The sequence below is a fragment of the Limulus polyphemus genome, unplaced genomic scaffold (assembly GCF_000517525.1).
Source record: "Limulus polyphemus unplaced genomic scaffold, Limulus_polyphemus-2.1.2 Scaffold545, whole genome shotgun sequence".
Taxonomy (NCBI): Eukaryota; Metazoa; Arthropoda; class Merostomata; order Xiphosura; family Limulidae; genus Limulus; species Limulus polyphemus.
In genome coordinates this window covers 58368-77062 of record NW_013666155.1, presented here as the reverse complement: position 1 = coordinate 77062, position 18695 = coordinate 58368, and the positions used below count along the sequence as shown (strand labels likewise).

Here is an 18695-nt window from a genome sequence, read left to right as displayed (position 1 = left end):
AGGTCGTGTCTCTTTTAACTCTGACTGAGTTTATCGACAAGGAAAGAAATAACCAACAAAATGTCTAAACGACAAAATGTACATATATATAAAAAAAGACAGAGACAATTATACACACTAAAATAAAACAAGGATAACTGTTTCCGATGAATGTGTTGAACTGGTAAAAGAGATGTGAAAAAAACAACAACCTTTAAGCATTCCCTGTAAGCTAGAACGAAAACAGTTAAAATAAAATATTAAAGTTCTCTAAAGTTTCATAATTTCCTCCCCCTCTATGTCAGGTGAATCCATTGCGACATGTCCCACCAAACATGCTCGCCCTTTCAGCCATGGGGGCGTTATAAAGTGCGGTCAATCCCACTATTCGTTGGTAAAAGAGTAGTCCAAGAGTTGGTGGCGATGACTAGCTGCCTTCCCTCTAGTCTTACACTGCTAAATTAGGGACGGCTAGCGCAGATAGCCTTCGTGTAGCTTTTCGCAAAATTCATAACAAACAAACAAACTATTGCGACGATACATGTCTGCCATACTTTAATGACATTAATCATAACTGGGTGAACTTAACAGCTGGATGTAATTTGTAAAGGTGTGACGCGATGTTTTTTGTCATGAGTCACATAAGTATCAGTACTTTATATTTGTATATCCCACGATACCTGCAAGTTACTTCCTCATAATTGTCTTCCAGTTACTTTTATCAATTGTTTGTTTGTTTGAAGTTAAGCACAAAGCTACACCACGGGCTATCTGTGCTCTGCCCACCATGAGTATCGAAACAAGCTTTTTAGCATTGTAAGTCCGCAGACATACCGCTGTGCCATTGGAAGCAATGATGAATGTCTTATAGCTTATGTAACATATGTCTACATTTTTCAAAGTCTGAATGTAAAAAGTCAGTGCTTATTTTAAAGTATTTAATGCATCTTACTGTTTGAAGCTCATTTTAATTCAGATTCAGCACTAATTTTAGTATGTTTTTATTTCCTAACATGACATCATCATCATGTAGTACATGATCATCTTATCACACAACTATTGTTAAAATCGCCAGCTGCTGAGGATAACAGCACTCCCCTCAGATCGCCCAGCTGTCCAGGACTGTCTTCCCTTCAATGCTTTAACACCTTGGCCCTTTCATTTCTGATAACCTTTCCACACTGTGGTGGCCATTATATACACCTTCCTGGGAGGAGGGACTTAAATACCCAGTTCGACCCAATTCTTACTAGTGAACAAAGGTGGGTGAAGTCTAATGGTTAGTGTATCGCTCTGCGTATCTAATCCTTGATTCCACTGAACATTTTAAGCTGTTGGCGCGTTATAAGAGTAACAGTTAATCATACAGCTGGAAACAGCACTTGTGGCGACGGGTGTTACTGGCATACCGTTTTCCCTCTGTTGAATGGGTAAAATAAGGACCAGCTAAGCATTAACTTTAGGTGTCTCTGATCTGGCTGTTCAGTCCGCGCGAGCATAGGGTGATATTCTGGTTGAAAATTCCAATTTGTGACTAGTCTAAGCACCTAAAATCATTAATGTCATTATTCTAACTTTAACATTTGCCGTCTAGTATAAATCGGTTTTTAGGAGTATCATTCATAACTGGATTACTGTGTATTACCTTGTATATTTTTCTTACTTGGTCTTTCTGTATTGGATATGTTCTTCCATCAAAATGTATAGTAACTTTCTCTAACCTGTGTATATTAGTTGGAATAGTGTTCTTTCTGACATGTACGTGCAGTGACATGTCATATTAGGACATTTTCTTCTTTGGTTGAATCATGCTGTGAAAGGTTTCGTTGTTGAGATCATTTAATTCTTTTGTTGACGAAATACTACGTATAAATGTATACATGCGTGTATGTGTTTGTTTTTTCTTTAGGACAATGATTTGTAGCAACCCTGATAGAAGACAATAACCTGCAGCCAAAGGAAGTTTAAAAAACGCTTCATTAATTAACTACCAGTATGAATCAGTTTTTAGAGTACTATTTCATCATAAATGTTCAAAGTGAGTAATACAACCGGGTTAAATAAATATATTTTGCATATTATGCAATGATTAAATACAAACTGTATAATATCCACTTTAAAATAAATACTACTTATGATAATACAAATTTCTGATTAAAAAATGTCGTAAGACAATAAACGTAACCAAAATAAATGTGCAATAATAAGTTTTACAATTCAATAATCTTACAGTATCAGTTCTTACGCCTTTCTAAGTATCTTAATTTATTATTTTACTTCATGAAAAATCTCATGTGTTTAAAAGGAAAATATTTTATCATCAGTTACTTAATAGAGATTATAATAGAGCCTGGAAGCAAACCGTCGTTGTACGTCGCTACTTCCTTAAATATTAAGTTTGAAATCCATATGACTTTCTTTTTGTCTCGTCACCTTTTAGCGCAGGTCTTCTCACTTAAAAGTGGATCTCGTTTTCAGTTCTGTAATGGAAGGAAATGAAACTTATGTATTTCTTTTTAATTCATCATTGTAAGCCTCATATTTTGATATGCCACCCCATAAATAAATAATACAAAATAACGATCCTCATGACACATATTCAAGTTTAAAACTTAATCCGGAAAACAATTTCTACCTGTATCTGTATGTGCAACCAGTATAACACACATAGACTGTTTTTCCCGCTCTTTGCAAATCGTCAAGCATGTGTGAATCCATTTCTCACGTAAAACTGCTAAACACTTAAACTAAGTAAAGACCAGGTGTAATATTTCTGTTAAAAGGTGAGGGCATTTTTTATCGTTTTACTTGACATAAATTTTACAATAAAAAATTAAGATATTTGTGTCAATAAACCATAAAAATTATTATTCAGACTATATTACACCCAAATTTTATTTATTCATAGATCTTGTCAGATTCATATTGATCTATTAAAAACGTTTGCCTCAAATATTGAAACCAAATAACGAGTTTATAAAGTCGATATTACCCTTCAGATGTTGTGTTTCAATGTTCTCACAAATATAATGGATCTTGACGTGTTTGTAAAGTATGTGGTTAAGATACAATATTTGTTTTTCTTTGATTGGGGATGTAATTGAATGACATTTCAATTTTTGCCATTAAATTTACGCTTTAAAATATATTATATGAAAAACAATTGCTTTGTAGCCTTACGAGGTGAGGCAGGTCAAGGTATATTCTACATATTACTTGTCTTAAAGTACTCCTGGACACAGTGAATTGTCATGCTTTTTTCAGCATGTTCATTTCCAATAAAATATTATCAGTGCAGGCAGTAAATAATTGTACAGAATGTTACAATATATCAGGGCATTCATGTTTCCCTTCACTTGTATGGCTAGAGCCCCAAATCTACTTATCACAGCTGCAAATTCAAAGCTTCATCTTTCATATGGCCTTAAATCACCAAAACTCTGTAATGATAAAAAATGGCAGAAAAAAACTTTCGTGTGGAGCAACGTATCCTATTGCTTATTGTGTATTTCTGAAGAATGGCGGAGAAAGTAACATGTTTAACTCGTGTGGAGTGTAAATTGGGTTCGTAAATTCCAGCACCATTGAGCATTCACTGATATTTTTAGTTGAGCAATATAATTCCAGATATGTAGTTTTGTTTTACAACACATTTCAACGTTGATATGTGCTGAATAGTTATATATGTTCGATAGTGTAGTCAATAATCCGCTTCAGAAGGTCCAATGGTCATATATTTGTTCAGAGCATTAATGACAGTTTCGGCATCAGTATAGCTGAAATTCTTCGAATTCTCATATCACTGTCACTACAAGTAATAACCTCTTTTTTTTTTAAGTTTGGGAGCTTCTTTACTCAAAATTGGCTGTTACTAACCTAAATAAATTCAGTGCAGTAATTTTATTAACATTTTCTATATCTATTGTAATGTATTGCATACGAGCCGAAATAAAAGTTTGGAACTTTTGACTAGTGATCTTACTTGTGATGGAATTCACTATTCTGTCATAGAAAAAACGACAACACAGTATTTATATGTCCGAGCAGCTGGAAGAACCAGTTACTTAAACTGGAACTGAAAAAAAATAAACAAATAAAATTGAGCACCGATCACACGCCAACATACTATTAGGAGTGAAAACGAACTTAACTGGTAAATTACAATTTAATGCGTAATTTAACTAAAAGGTTCGGGTTATTACCCAGTAGTTGTTAATATAAGTAAAATACACGTTTAACATTACTTAGCAGTTTTATTGAAACGTACAAATGAAAGGCATAGGAGGTACACATTCCAATACTTCTAGGATCATTTCTATTTTTACTTTCCAACTTGCACGTTCCTGTGCAAAAGGGTAGAATTCAAGGTTAAAAGCATACATTTAGAGCAAGAATTGACGAAAGTATCTATTTCTAGGTAAAGCGTATTACCAACTTTAAATTGATTACAACCGCATAATTATAATACACATATAACAATACTTAAAACATATTTTAAGAAGGTATAACATAAAATATATGAAATTTTTCCATCCCTTCTGTTGAAAATTGCTTCCGAAAACATATACACTGATGCAATTTTTTGTTATACCAATAAAAAAATCGGTGTGACTGAATGACAACACAAAACTGAAATATTAATAAATTATAAATCAAGGTAGCGAACTTCCAATCACTTGATGTTGATTCTAATAATTCTCCATCTTCTCATGATTTTGAAAACTTATTTTCTTGAAAATTGTCAGATAATTATACCATGTATTACAGCATGCATTTATGGGATTTAAATCAGACCCATAACCAACTTCTACCTTCATTAATCCTTATATTATCAACTTGTTTTTATTCCATTCACTACCAAGTGGCGTCAACATACTGTATCATAGTAAATAACTTTTTACCTGTCAAACTCGTTGTGAAATCACTCACTTTCAGCGTAAAATACACGAGTCTCCAGAAGGAATTAGAAGGTCCAATTACAATATTGACAGTATTTTCGTTTACATTTTCTTTTGTGGCTCGTATGTTATTAGAAACGATATAACAAACAGTCATAGGCCCATTAGTAATAAGGTGCATAGATAGTTTACAAAAATGTTGGAAAAGCGAATAGGGATCTTAAAATATTGACTTCATTGGCATTTCTAGGCTTAACATGTATACCTTTATTTGTGTATTTAATTCAATTTTACAGATTAATGTTTGGTTAACTTTAGAATTGGATGTTTCAGTAAATGTATACATGTAGTGATGTTATAACCAAGGTCAACTAACATAGCGGTTTATCAGGTCACTGCGAATTGAGTGACTGTTTACATATTAAAATAACTTTTTAAGCAATATCAATCACAAAATTCAAAGCAACTACAGCGGAGTTTCTTTATTCATCACACAATGCTTTATGCGAGCGCACTCATTATTTTATAAAAACACATTTATTGAACACATGCAAGTGCCTTACATTTATCCACTTTTCATCCAGGTGTGAATGTATCGTAGCTATTCATGATCGTAGTTATCTTTGTGGATTTGTTTAATTTACAAGTCTATGAATGATGAAACATTGTATGGTTTTTTAGTTCTGAAAACTAGGCAAAAGTTTTTGTGTGTGTGTATGTGTGCACCTATGATGCAAGTGAGACAAAACTTTAATTAATCCACATGTAGTACGACACAGGTAAATGTCACGTGTTCTGCTTCTTCATCTCTGTGTCATTTACCATTTTCATATTGTCTTTATCGTCTATGGAATGATTCATCTTTTAAGTTTCTTTGTAGCTATACAATGGGCTATCTGTGCTATGTCCACCACGGGTTTCTAAACCCGGTTTTAAGCGTTATAAGTCTGCAGAATTATCGCTATGCCACTGGGTGCATTCCTCTTTTTAAGACATATTTTTGGAATTTAAAACGTCACAACGAAGGCTGTTTAACTTGATTAGGATTTAGATATTAATGCAAAGCTTTTAGTGCTATCATCAGTGCATTAAATATGCAATCCTGAAGTTTCAGGAAATTAAAATCCAAATCCCGGAGGGTCAAATTCTATGTAGTAGTTCCCCAATTTATGGCAAGAGAAATATCAAAATTATGAAAAACTTCATTTTAATACCAGACTTCCACCGTGTTTCATTGTTCAAATAACTTTAGTGAAATAATTATTCTATAAAAATAAGCTTTACAACGTTATTTAAATATCAGTTACACGTGTATGTATTCATAACGTATCTTACAATATCTTTTCCAAGTTTATTCCCAAACGTCAAAATTTGAAACACCAGTTTTCATGAGATAAAATTTTGACAACCTTGAAGCAGCACAAGAATATACTTCTTGCTCTAAGAAGTCACTTGTTGACAGAGTTCTGTAATTACACTGTATTTATGCTAAATTTACAGGGCAATTCAGCTTTTCCCCCAGATTTAATAACTTATACTGATGCGAGAAAAACTATATCCCATTATATTTATTACCTTTACTAGATTTATGATGATATATTTTTAATGGGTATTTTATAATTACTAAACTGGCACTGGTATTAATTTTGAGGTTATGCCAGGAAATACTTACATGTACTTTTATATTGAAAGAAGTTTAATAATAACAATGTGACTATATAGTAGCTTAGTTTTCAAACTGTTTTTTACTACCTTATAAATTTATAAAATACATACTAAGATGAATTTCACAGAATTTTGTAAAGTTTCAATAGCTTCTTATATCTGTCAAGATTTGTAATTATTTAGCATCAAATATACCAGATAATACGTATAAAAATATGACAATGTAATTTCTGAAACAATTTGAGGAAGAAATAATATAATGTCTAATAAAGCTGTGAGCTTATGTCTAGTGAAATGTAACACAACTATCAATAATGCCACTAGAATTGTACTCAACACATTACATTACTTTTACAATGACTAACAAAGACAGCACAACCACTAACTTCCAATGAAAAAAATGCCAACACCCAGGAAAAAACAAGCCATATAGTCCTTACACATTTGCCCAAAAGCAGTTACATTACAATGAATCTAGGATATTCCTAGAACATTAAATACCTGTAATTAAGTTTTAGAAATTCAATAGAGTTAAATACTGTAGTGATACAAGATTTGTTATGAATATGGAATTGCAATGTATGCCAGTTGCATCAAAATGTTATTACTAATTCTTTATAAAACGATTTTCCTTAACAGGAAGAATAATTACTTTGATAGTGGTTTTCTTTATGGATCTTTTCCTTCCTAAAGTTTAAACGAGATGATAACATTTTGAACTCTGTGGTGAGTCTTCTTCGGGTCTAAAGAAAAACACAGCACAGAGTTGGAAACATGGCCACTGCAACAAAACTTTAGGACATAAAAAGATCAATACAGAAAATCACTCCACCATTAACAAACACACTGCAAAATTCATCCTTGAAAGAAAATTCTTATTATGTCTGTTATAATTTGTTTCCACAAATGAAATTTACAACAAATAGTCAATAATTAAGTGATCTGTTTGTTTCTTGTTCAGTTACATTTAATCAGTCACTTCTGTCAATGACTGTATTAAGCAGCTTGAAAAAAATATGATCCATCTTCCTATTAAAATAAAAGTATGGAAAATAATAGCAATAAATGAACAAAAGAATGAATACAAATTTTACTAATCCAATTTATTTGGCCTTCCCTACATGAACCTGTAGTGGCTACAGAACAATAAAAACTGTCAATTTATAAGAAAATGAAACATTATAACATTTGGTAAAAAGAATCAAAACAATCTTGTCTCTTCAACAAAGGATGGTTAATTCACATTAAAAATATCAATATAGATTGCTTTCAGTTAGTCCAAAACTGGAAAAGGCTCAAATAAAATTTACCCTTCATATAATCAATAAAAAATGGTAAACAGCTTAACATTGTAAGTATTGTATAAACAATAAAAACAGACACACAACCAACCTTACTTCAATTTCTCATCAAAAAGTCTCATAACTCTCTCAAACACATCCAGTTGTATTCTTACAATCAAGTGTGAGGACTAAGTACATCAATATCATCCACATCTCAAACTGATGTACAGTAATACAAGTGTACATTAGTAAAGTGAAATTTCATACACTGACAAAATGTAATAACTACAAAACATATAACTATTATAAGAACTTTTGAGTGAAAGTAAAGGCGGCAACAATATGTCAATGAGGCCTTTCATCAATACCATGGCCCAGCACACTTGTTGGTATACAACAGACATAGAAGCAGTCGAGATGCCAATTTGTATCATTACTTTTTTGAACTGTAATACCAATTTAATTAAAAATACCTCATACTGAAATGGACACAGAAACTTTCTTATTAAAACAGCTAACAATTTACAGAATAGCCAATTTACTTTCCAATGGAATGATATATACAAATGATAACACAAAACCATTAAGTTGAAAACAACTGCATACTCTCAACAGTATGTTATATGTAGATAAATCCCAACTGTAACTCAATCAGTGGTCGATGAAAGATGACAGATGAAAACAGATTGTAACACCTTCACTAATAAATCAAAATAATAACCATTGTGATGAACTATGTTCTTCAGAAAAATTACAATGAATGTTTTTTATCTGTGAGGTATGGTGATCTGTCTATTTGTAATTCCTTATAATAACATGAATTATTTAAAATCTAGCTTAACTGAATTACCCCCGCCCCCATCCTGCCTACATACACTGATGGGCAACACAACCACACTAATTTATGCATCATCATCTCCATCTTCATCATCCTCTTCATCAACTCCATCTTCATCAAAGTCTTCTCCCTCTCCTAGAGGAAATTCTTCATCTTCTTCATCAGCTTCTTCTTCTTCTTCTTCTAATTTATCTTCTGTTTCACCATTTTCTTTTTCTGAAGAAAATAAACTGATTTTGCAAATCTAAACTGTACATACTAGCCAAATCATAAACCTATACAAAACTTTGATATAAAAAAATCATAGTCATCAAAAGGCTAAAAATGTTTTAATTACTAGTAATCAGTTGTTTCCACAAAACTAGTTAAAATACATTCTGTATGCAAGTCTACACACACTGATAAATAAAATAAGACACACTGTTTGCTGAAACAAGACTATACTAAAAATTAAGCTAAGTCTGTTTTCTACAAAATGTAAACTGTAATCTGGGAAAAACAGTATAAGAAAATTTCACAAACAGAAATAAAAATGAAAGCAGAAGTAATACTAAAATGTAGCCATAATAGTGCATTCTATATTCAAGCCTCAAATAAGGATTCTACTTCAGACAAATTTTATAACATTTGTTTTTTTAATATTAGTTGGTTAGGTGCTTAAACAAATGTAGGTTTATATTCCTTTCCTCACATGATTTTTGAATGTGTATATTCCTTTGCATTAGTAAAAAAATTTTAACAAAATACTAATCAAACAATTACAGATCAATGCCAGTTAATCAGTTTAATAATTGGTGAACAGTTTAGTCCACAAGTTTGTAATTGGATAATTATAATAGAAAAAACATTGGCATTATCACTGTTGATTTCTTTTGTAATTGGTTTATCATGCAAGTCTGCTGTTGTATTCATTAAATTTTGTTCTTAAAAGAACGATATTAATGATATATAAATTGAAATTATCACTCAATTAGAAAATGCTCCTAGAGTTACAATAGAAAGTTAATAGAAAACTTGCTTCCACATCATTTCATGCAGGCTATAATACCTAATGAACTATTGCTTTAATTTGATTTCTTTTATGCAAAAATAGCAGGTCCTCCTAGTCCCTTTTTGCAAATTCGTAGTCCTACAGGAAAGACCAGATAATAACCCAAATTTTTATAATCATTCAGATTAAAGTTATTATAAAACATTCTAGAACAATTAAAAAACTTCAATCAGACATTATAATAGCTAAAAATTATGGTGTACATACCTTTGTGGTCAGTCTGTAAAACAAAAAAAGAGAAAAAGATTATAAGATACAATAACCAGTACAAACTACCTGTTCAAAAACTACTACAAGTCTTAGGAAAAACAACTCAGAAGTGACTGAATACCAACTACACAACTAAAAGCTGCATTGTAGTCACAAGTGAATAACTTTAATGAATTGCAATATGGCTTAACTAAATAATTTCAAGCCCTAAAAGACATCAGTACATCATATGAAGGTGTAAGAATGGTGAATCAGAATTATAATACATGTACACACACAAACACTATCAGATAGAAAAGTTATGGTAAGAGTTAAACAACTATACAATACATATATTCCTCTCACTCCTATAACAATACTAAGTATATTGTCATTAACTATTTTATTGCTTTCAAAGCATTATAATACATGCTACAGAATAAAATGACAACTAAGAAAAATATTTTTCAGAAAATATATTGTAACAGCATTACTTATACTATTTTTTTAAGGAAACATAACTGTCATGATATCAAAGATTGTTTAGTTTAGATAAAATTGATTAATTTATTTTGTGAGTGAATATTTTATTGTTGTTTAGTTTTTGTTATAATAAGAGTTAAAAGCATACAATTGCAGTTTATAATTCACTGATGTTGAGACTATCAAATGTTGTGTGCAATACAATGATGTTGAGAACATAGAGATTTCTAGAAGATGGGCAGACAATTAACTGATAAACATATAAATAGTGTGAGATGAGCAGAAACAGCAGACAGACAATAGCATAAAAGAGTAAAGTTACAGGCAAGGAAAAGATCGGTATGAAATTAATTACCGTAGAAGTGACAGGCCTAACAATTAAAATAGGCCTAACATTTAATATGTTGGAGTAAGACTAACAGTAGAGAAGGATATAAGAATAATAATTTATTCTGTCAAAGTGTGGTTCTAAAGTAATTGAATCAGCCAGAGTGCACTTTGACAAAAGGAACAGAGGATATTTTAAAGAAAGAAGACCAAACAATTATGGTAACTCATGCCACAATAGTAAGTGAATCATTCACAAAACACTTGTTTGATAGTAAAAGAGAAGATAGTTCAGTTTGTCAACTGAAATTCTAAAGTAATTGAATAGGCCTAAGTAGACTTTTGACAAGAAGAAGAGAACAACATATACAGTGTTTATGATATGCCTATAATCTCTGTAGTGTGAAGACTGTTGTACATACGTTTAACTTGTTCCAAATATGTATATTATTTTGAAAACAAATGAAGTGCATGCTGTTCACTTATCGTTGAATTTATTGCTAACAAATCACAGACACCTACTCTAGAATAATCCTAAGCCCAACAACAACATAGTATATATTTATACTATTATGAAATATAACTAAAAGCCTTTTTTATTTTGACAATTGGTGACTCTACTATAACTATAAATTCTGACAATAACCACCTTTTGCATCATTTTATATTACAGTTTTAAAATGTTGAAGTGCACAAAAACACTGCTTCAAAAAAAAGCACACTACAAAAGAGAAGTCACTTGTGATAAAATAAACTTATACATTAAGCAAACAATAACACTATATCTAATTTGTTTATAACAACTCACCTTTAATAACTTCTGTTTCCCTTCCACATCCTCTGTACTATTAACCTGCCAAATATAGAAAATATTACATATCAGTTAAAAGTAATTTTATATTTCCCATTATACAAGTTATAATGTTAAAACATTTTACACTTCAATCCCACTTAAATATATTTTCTTCATATTATTGAACAAAAACTTTGGTTATTTACAAAAATTAATGGTTTCAGTTACTGAATTTTTAACCTAATTGTTTTGGTTTGGACAGCCAACAACATGCCTATCCAAATGATAACATACTGGATTGAGCAGGTTATATTTAAACAAACTTGAATATGAAAATCAGCAAGTCACAGAGATATAAATTTGCAGTGGAATGGAACACAGTAGAACTACACTGACATTGTATGGTATGTAACAGCCTCTTCCAACACAAAATATTCATACATTCAGATCACAAATGTGTTCAGATCATGGACTTCGAATTTTGAAGATGGAGATACACATTGTATTTAATATCACTGGAAAATAAAGGAAATACATATCCACTCAGTGCACCAGGAATATTGCCAAAGTAACCTGCAACAAGTTGCATCCCAACCATGGTAAGCAAACTACTACTTTTGTAACAGGAAGAATCCACAACTTGACAAACACAAAAATTTCTGGCCAAAGCCATCCATGGGCTCCAGGCAACAATACAAAACATAATCAGAAATGATCTTTTTCTGGAAACTAGGTCAACAGGATATGAATTCACCAAGATAAGGCTTTCAGTATACATTCATTGAACCATCGCATACCTCAAGCAGCTGGAGAAAGATACAGGTAATCATATTATTCTATTTGAAGACATATCAACCAAGTTGCTGGATAAAGCAACAATGATTTCTGTGTTACCATTGTTAAATCAGTCACTTGAAAACCATCATACTCATACACTAGATGGATTATAGAAATTAAGCTGGGGAGAGTGGTATGCTTTTGTCATGACAGCATTATGACGGAGCCTACTCTGCAGGACTATTATCAAATTGCACGACCATTAGATAAATCAAAACCAGACATGAAAATATACACTGTAATGACACTGATGAAGCTCCAAAATCATGTTAATATAACCTACTCAACAATCTGTACGTACTTTTGGCTGTTTAAATAAATTTAAATGTACATTTTAATTTATGATAATAATATCAATATATACAAAATAATAGCCAAAGTATCCTCAAAGGATCAAAACTTAATCTTTTGAAAAAATCGGTTGAATGCATTGATTACCAATATACTTGGCATAAAAGTTAAAATGCTAAATATAAATTTAGTGGCAGGATAAGTCGTTTCTAAGTAAATATTCCAAAATCTAATAGTAATACTAGTCTATAATAATAAGTGACATTTTTTGAATTGTCATTTTTTTATTGATTACAAGTTTCTGGGCTCTAAACTTAATTCGCTAACAGTAACAGCTATTACCTTAGGCGTTGGAGAAAGGTTATCGACCCTTCAAATTCAAGGTAGAATGCCTGACTTACTGTGAAAATGATGTACTTAACCTTAGAATCTAATAAATCATTAGTTAAAATTTACCTTTGACAGTTCTAGTCCCTGTGTGAGGTTGTGTAGCACACCCTCTTAGTGTGTCATGGTGTTAGAAGGTTGTGTTAAAAAATATTCTTTAATATTTTTTTTAGTTTTAATAAAGTGAGTTAAAGATTAAATCTATTTCTTTAGCTAAAGCTAGAACAAACTTCATACAGAATTATATTTAAACTCTGGGTTGTGGTTAAGCATTTACATAATTTACTGATATGTAAAACATTTATTCTCACTTGTGAAATAGTTTGAATGGGCTACAGTGTGAAACTTGCAATGATCTTTCAGTGTAATAAACATAAACAATATGAAAGATTTTTATTAATTTATGTTGCAGTCCAAAACTGAAAGGAAGTACTGTATATTTTCACACAATCAGTAAACTTGGCCAAAGTGAATTTCAAATGGTTCATTTGATTGTTAGGTATGTACATCTTCTAATAAATGTTAATGATACTACCTCTGGGAATGCATTGGAACTCCCTGGATTTGACCCAATGTTTCTGAAAGTTTCGTTACCTTGTTCTATATATGCTTCTCAAACAAAATAGTTGTTCCTGCAACATTTACCCATGCACATTTTCTTGAGTTTAAGATAATTGTTTTAGCTTTATTATTTTATTTGTATATTTTTTAATATTACATAAACAGCATTTTAATGCTTTAGCCCATCCCACTTAGAAACTTTGATAGAACAGCTCATACAATAAAAATTATGTTTAACATGATTGCAGCTTTCTTATTATGTACTATAAATAAGGATTTTGACACTTATACATCATTGCCTTCTTTACTGAAATTGTTTACCTACATAATAAAAAAAAAAAAGTTAAATATTTTAATGTGATTGAATAGAAATGTAGTAATGTTCTATTCAGTAATACTTAACACGTTAACTGCTTCATAATTAATTGAGGGTAAAAACAAATTAAACATTCAAGAGGTGCCAAGGAGCAGCCACAGTGTCCCAAACTCATATACCACAAGGTAAATTTGGCTTTGAAATATAATTGTCTGTGACTCACTGGTGTGTCACATGGTCCATAACTAAAAGTCTTACGTATTATTGAAGATTGTATGATCCATTTATTTTAAGTTATGTATCAGCACTGTACTGTATAATTAAAAAAAAATTGTCTCTTGGATCTGATCATTAGATTGGCACAATATATCACTTTTAAAAATAGATCCCAGGTGGTTAGGGAGCTTGACTCGCAATCTGAGGGTCGCGGGTTCGAATCTCCGTCCCACCAAACATGCTCGCCCTTTCAGCCGTGGGATCGTTATAATGTGACGGTCAATCCCACCATTCGTTGGTAAAAGAGTAGTACAAGAGTTGGCAGTGGGTGGTGATGACTAGCTGCCTTCCCTCTAGTCTTACACTGCTAAATTAGCAACGGCTAGTGCAGATAGCCCTCATGTAGCTTTGCCCAAATTTCAAAACAAACTAACCCAAATCATACCAACACTCAAATAATATCTTAATTAGTCACTAAATTGACGATCTGAAACTTTTAAAGATAAAAATGTATATGAAAACATTTTATTTCTATATTTATTAAGTTGGTTGTACAAATTGTTGTAATAATACTAATAGTATATCTACAGGCTACAGATATAAAGTAAAACTAAAAGTACCAAGAAAATGTAGTTTGAGGCCTAAACTAAGGTAACAACAACAAAAAAAAACAAGTTCAATGCGCACATAAATAATATACCTGAAAATAGCCTACACGGCCAACGACTCGAAAAGCATCACGTTACAAGTACAACTAAACCGTAACAAGCTCGTTAAACCATGGAGACTAGTATTAGTAGTAGTATTACTATTAGGATTAAATTAGGTGCTTACTTCTGATGCAGTTCTTTTATGTGGACTTGTTTCAGATTTTAAGTCTCCAGACCCCTTTTCTTTTTCCTGTAGACTTTCTCTAGCTTTCTGGGTAGCAATGTCTGTTTTGTTTTCTGTGGAATTCATTGTAAAAGCGATTTTTTTCCAGCGATAAATCGACCGGTCGTCTTTGTTTAAATTTGTAAAAATGGCGCGTGGATTCTTCCACAAGGACTCAATTGACACTAGCAACCATGTAAAATATAAAAAAAATGGCCACAAATATTTTAAAATAACTAAACTACAAATAAATCAAAACGTGAATATGGAAGAAAGTTTTACTTTTTCAAATTAAATCACAGTATGAAAGATTTAAATATATATGGTCCACAAAACTCTTAAAAATATTTGTTTACCAACAACCCTATTTCTGCAATATTGTCATAATGTTAGGATAACAACTATAAACAAAATAAAATAAAATCTCCAGTTCAGACTTCGGATAATTCTATGTTAAATTAATTAAGTCGTGAAATTAAATACTAATAAGTTAATATATTTGAAATTTTGAAACTTTCTTTTTGTAATAGATAATGTCCGACTTATCTAGTCAGAACTCCAATTCAAACATATTCTTACAAAAAACTTCTCAATTGTTTTCTTTTATCCTCTATAGGCCTATACAAACAAATGGGAATATTCAATAGCAGTGATACTTGAAATTCTTTTAGGCAGGATTACAGTAAATTAATCTATGAGACACTTTTTTCTCCTTTTTATTAGCTATATTTTTGTGCGCCAGCAATACCAAGCGTGGGGCACGGGTATACCTCATTCCGTTTTACTACTCATCAGGATTTCTACCAGCCTACCCTAAAATTAAAATTCTTTTAAACAGGATTAGTATAAATTAAACATTGAGACCTAAGGCGTGGTCAAATACATCAATCAAAAGGGTTTGACCTACTGAGCCTAAAACTGTAAAAAGATCTCAAGTCGACCAAGAGTTGACGGAGCTATAAAGTTTGTACTTGAAAAAAATACTCGGAATCATTGTATGACTCATGAGCCGCTATGCTACAGATAAAAATAAGATGAAACATTTAACTTCTTGTAGCTCTAAAATCAATAAATTAAATCCTATAATAAGTGCTTTCCACGCTGTTAACTGAACTACAAGTCCTCTTCTACTTTAGAAATAGTAGTCTAATAACAGGTAGACGAACAGCGATTTATAAGCATAAGGTAATATATATATATATATTTTATGGTGGAACTTACAACACGTTTCGACAGAACATTGGTCTATTAGGTATGATCAGTACTAAGTGCTTGTAGATTTCTTATCTTGGATTATATTCTGTTGTCCTTTAGGTTAGTCGTCTTTACTACCTTATGATTTCTTCTTTTCACGGTGTTTACATTCTTCATTAACACACTGTCTTTGAGAGAATGTGTTAGAACTTCCAAGTTCCATGGCTAGGCCCAGGGTAATGCACAATGTTAAAGTTGTATTCCTGAAATTTATGGAGCCATCTTACTATTTGGCCTAATGGATTGCAAATATTCACAACCCATTTCATTACTGTAAACCTTTGTTCGTATAAGTAATGATAGCAATGATGTAGGGATCGAACAATAATTACTAGCTTTTTTAGAGCTGTGCAATTCCTCTTTACAACAGCATTCATTGCCTTGATATAATAGGCAATCACATGCTATTTTCGGTATTATACTTGTGATATAACACTATTACCCCTGCAGAATCACTGAAATTTGTATCTAAAATCTGTGTATCTTCAAGAATTCTGGAATGCTAATACAGGATTGTTGGTTATGTTACGTCACGGAAGGGATGTGACGCTGGTAACATGTAATGAGTATCTCGAAGGTTCGTAAATGCTCGAGTGTTTGCTAGATGTGCTGTATTCTAATATATAAGCCCGACAATCAATCGGAACGGAAATAGCAGACAGAGAGATAAAAGATATAGACGGACAATTGAGTCAAGCGCGTTAGTAAGTAAAGTGCGTGAATCGTTCGTTGAGAATTATAGCGCGTGTTGAAGTTAAAATGACTGTGGAACTTAAGTGTATTGCAAAGTTGAATTGAAAAAGAATAAACTAGTTTTATTTGAGAAAGAACTTGTATCGCTGAAGTTCTTCGGAACAAATTTTTACGAGTAATTAACAAACGACCAGAGACGTAACAGTCATTTCTTCTTTCAGTTTATTGAATGATATTGCTAGTTCATAATCAGTAGTTCAACGAAACTTATTTGATTTTTCTACTAACTTGTGTATAGGACGACCTCTGCCAGAGAATAGTTTTACAAAATGATGATATTAAAAGTACAATAGAAAAAAATCCTCTTACCTCACACAAGACCTTTGGTGTTGGCTAGTTCTGGGCAAATTTAATCTTTGATATGTCTGTCAACACTCTTTCTTTACTGACTATGTATCCTAAAAAACTCACCTGTTGATGGGACAAATTACACTTCGTGGAATTCATCTTATTGTTCACTTTTCTCAACCAATTCAAAACTTTCTTTAACCAATCATATGCGTTATCAAAAGTCTTCCCATCTATAATTACTTCATGCGAGTAGATGAATACAATATCTCAGGGTAATTTAAAGGGAGTACACCCTGTTAGTCACTGAAATATAGCAGGTGTTTTATATAATTCAAATAGTTTCACAACAAATTGCAACAATCCATTTCCTGCTGTAAAGGCTGTCTTCTCTCTATGTGTTTCGTTGACTTACACTTGCCAATATTCATTCTTTAGATCCAATGTTGAAAATCATTTAATCCAGCTGAAGAACCCAAAGTAGAGTCAGTCCTCGGCAATGGGTTCTCATCATTCCTTGTGAGTTCATTCACCTTCTGACAGTTCACACAGAGCCTTGTGGACCCTTTCTTCTTCTTCACGAGTACAATAGATGATTCCCATGCACTAGTAATTGATTCTATCACTCCTTGTTCCCTCATAGCATGGCCAGGTGGGTAGGGCACTCGACTCGCAATCTGAGGGTCGCGTGTTCGAATCCCCCTTCCACAAATATGCTTGCCTTTCAGCCGTTAGGGCATTATAAAGTAACGGTCAATCCCACTATTCATTGGTAAAATTGTAGCCCAAGAGTTGGCAGTGGATGGTGATGACTAGCTTCCTTCCCTCTAGTCTTTCACTGCTAAATTAGGGATGGCTGGCACAGATAGCCCTCGTATATGTTTGCACAAAATTCAAAAAACAAGCCAAATCAATCCTTCATGGCTTCTATCGCTTTAAAACTCTTAACTTGCTCTGTAAGTGAGAGTCATCTGGAATATTGGAGGCTGCATCTTCAGTATCAATCGTATGATATATTTTATTTGTCTAACCCAAGTCATTAGGTATACTGGAGAAGATGTCTTGATATTGTGTGAGCAATCTATGGCATTGAGTAGCTGTACGACCTCTACAGCTCTGGTTATACAGTGTTCTGGTAAGCTGTCTTTATGTGAGTACTTCATGGAAGTACTTCCTGCAAAGTCTTACACCTTGCAATGTCCCAGCCACACACGATTTAAATTTTATGGATTGTTGCATTCATGGTCCTAATGATAACATCTTTATACCTCAGATCCACGATAGTTATTCCAACCATTAATCCCTCAGGACATGCTGAAAACTTTGGTTCTACTATGCCCCACTCACTAAAAGTAAATCTATTCTTAATAAGTCCTGATACGAATATTTCACTTCTTGTTGGTACAATAACTG

At 32.2% G+C, this 18695-nt stretch overlaps 1 protein-coding gene across 1 annotated transcript; it reads right to left on the bottom strand.

The window, feature by feature from the left end:
* Nucleotides 1-7624: 7624 nt before the first annotated feature.
* On the bottom strand, nt 7625-15187 carry LOC106459007 (glutamic acid-rich protein-like). The gene is made up of 4 exons (XM_013918571.2): nt 14949-15187; nt 11522-11566; nt 9922-9934; nt 7625-8879 (listed from the first exon to the last, which is right to left on the bottom strand). Exons 1-4 carry the CDS (start codon nt 15072-15074, stop codon nt 8728-8730), a joined length of 336 nt encoding a protein of 111 aa, XP_013774025.1. The 5' UTR covers nt 15075-15187; the 3' UTR covers nt 7625-8727.
* Nucleotides 15188-18695: the final 3508 nt, after the last annotated feature.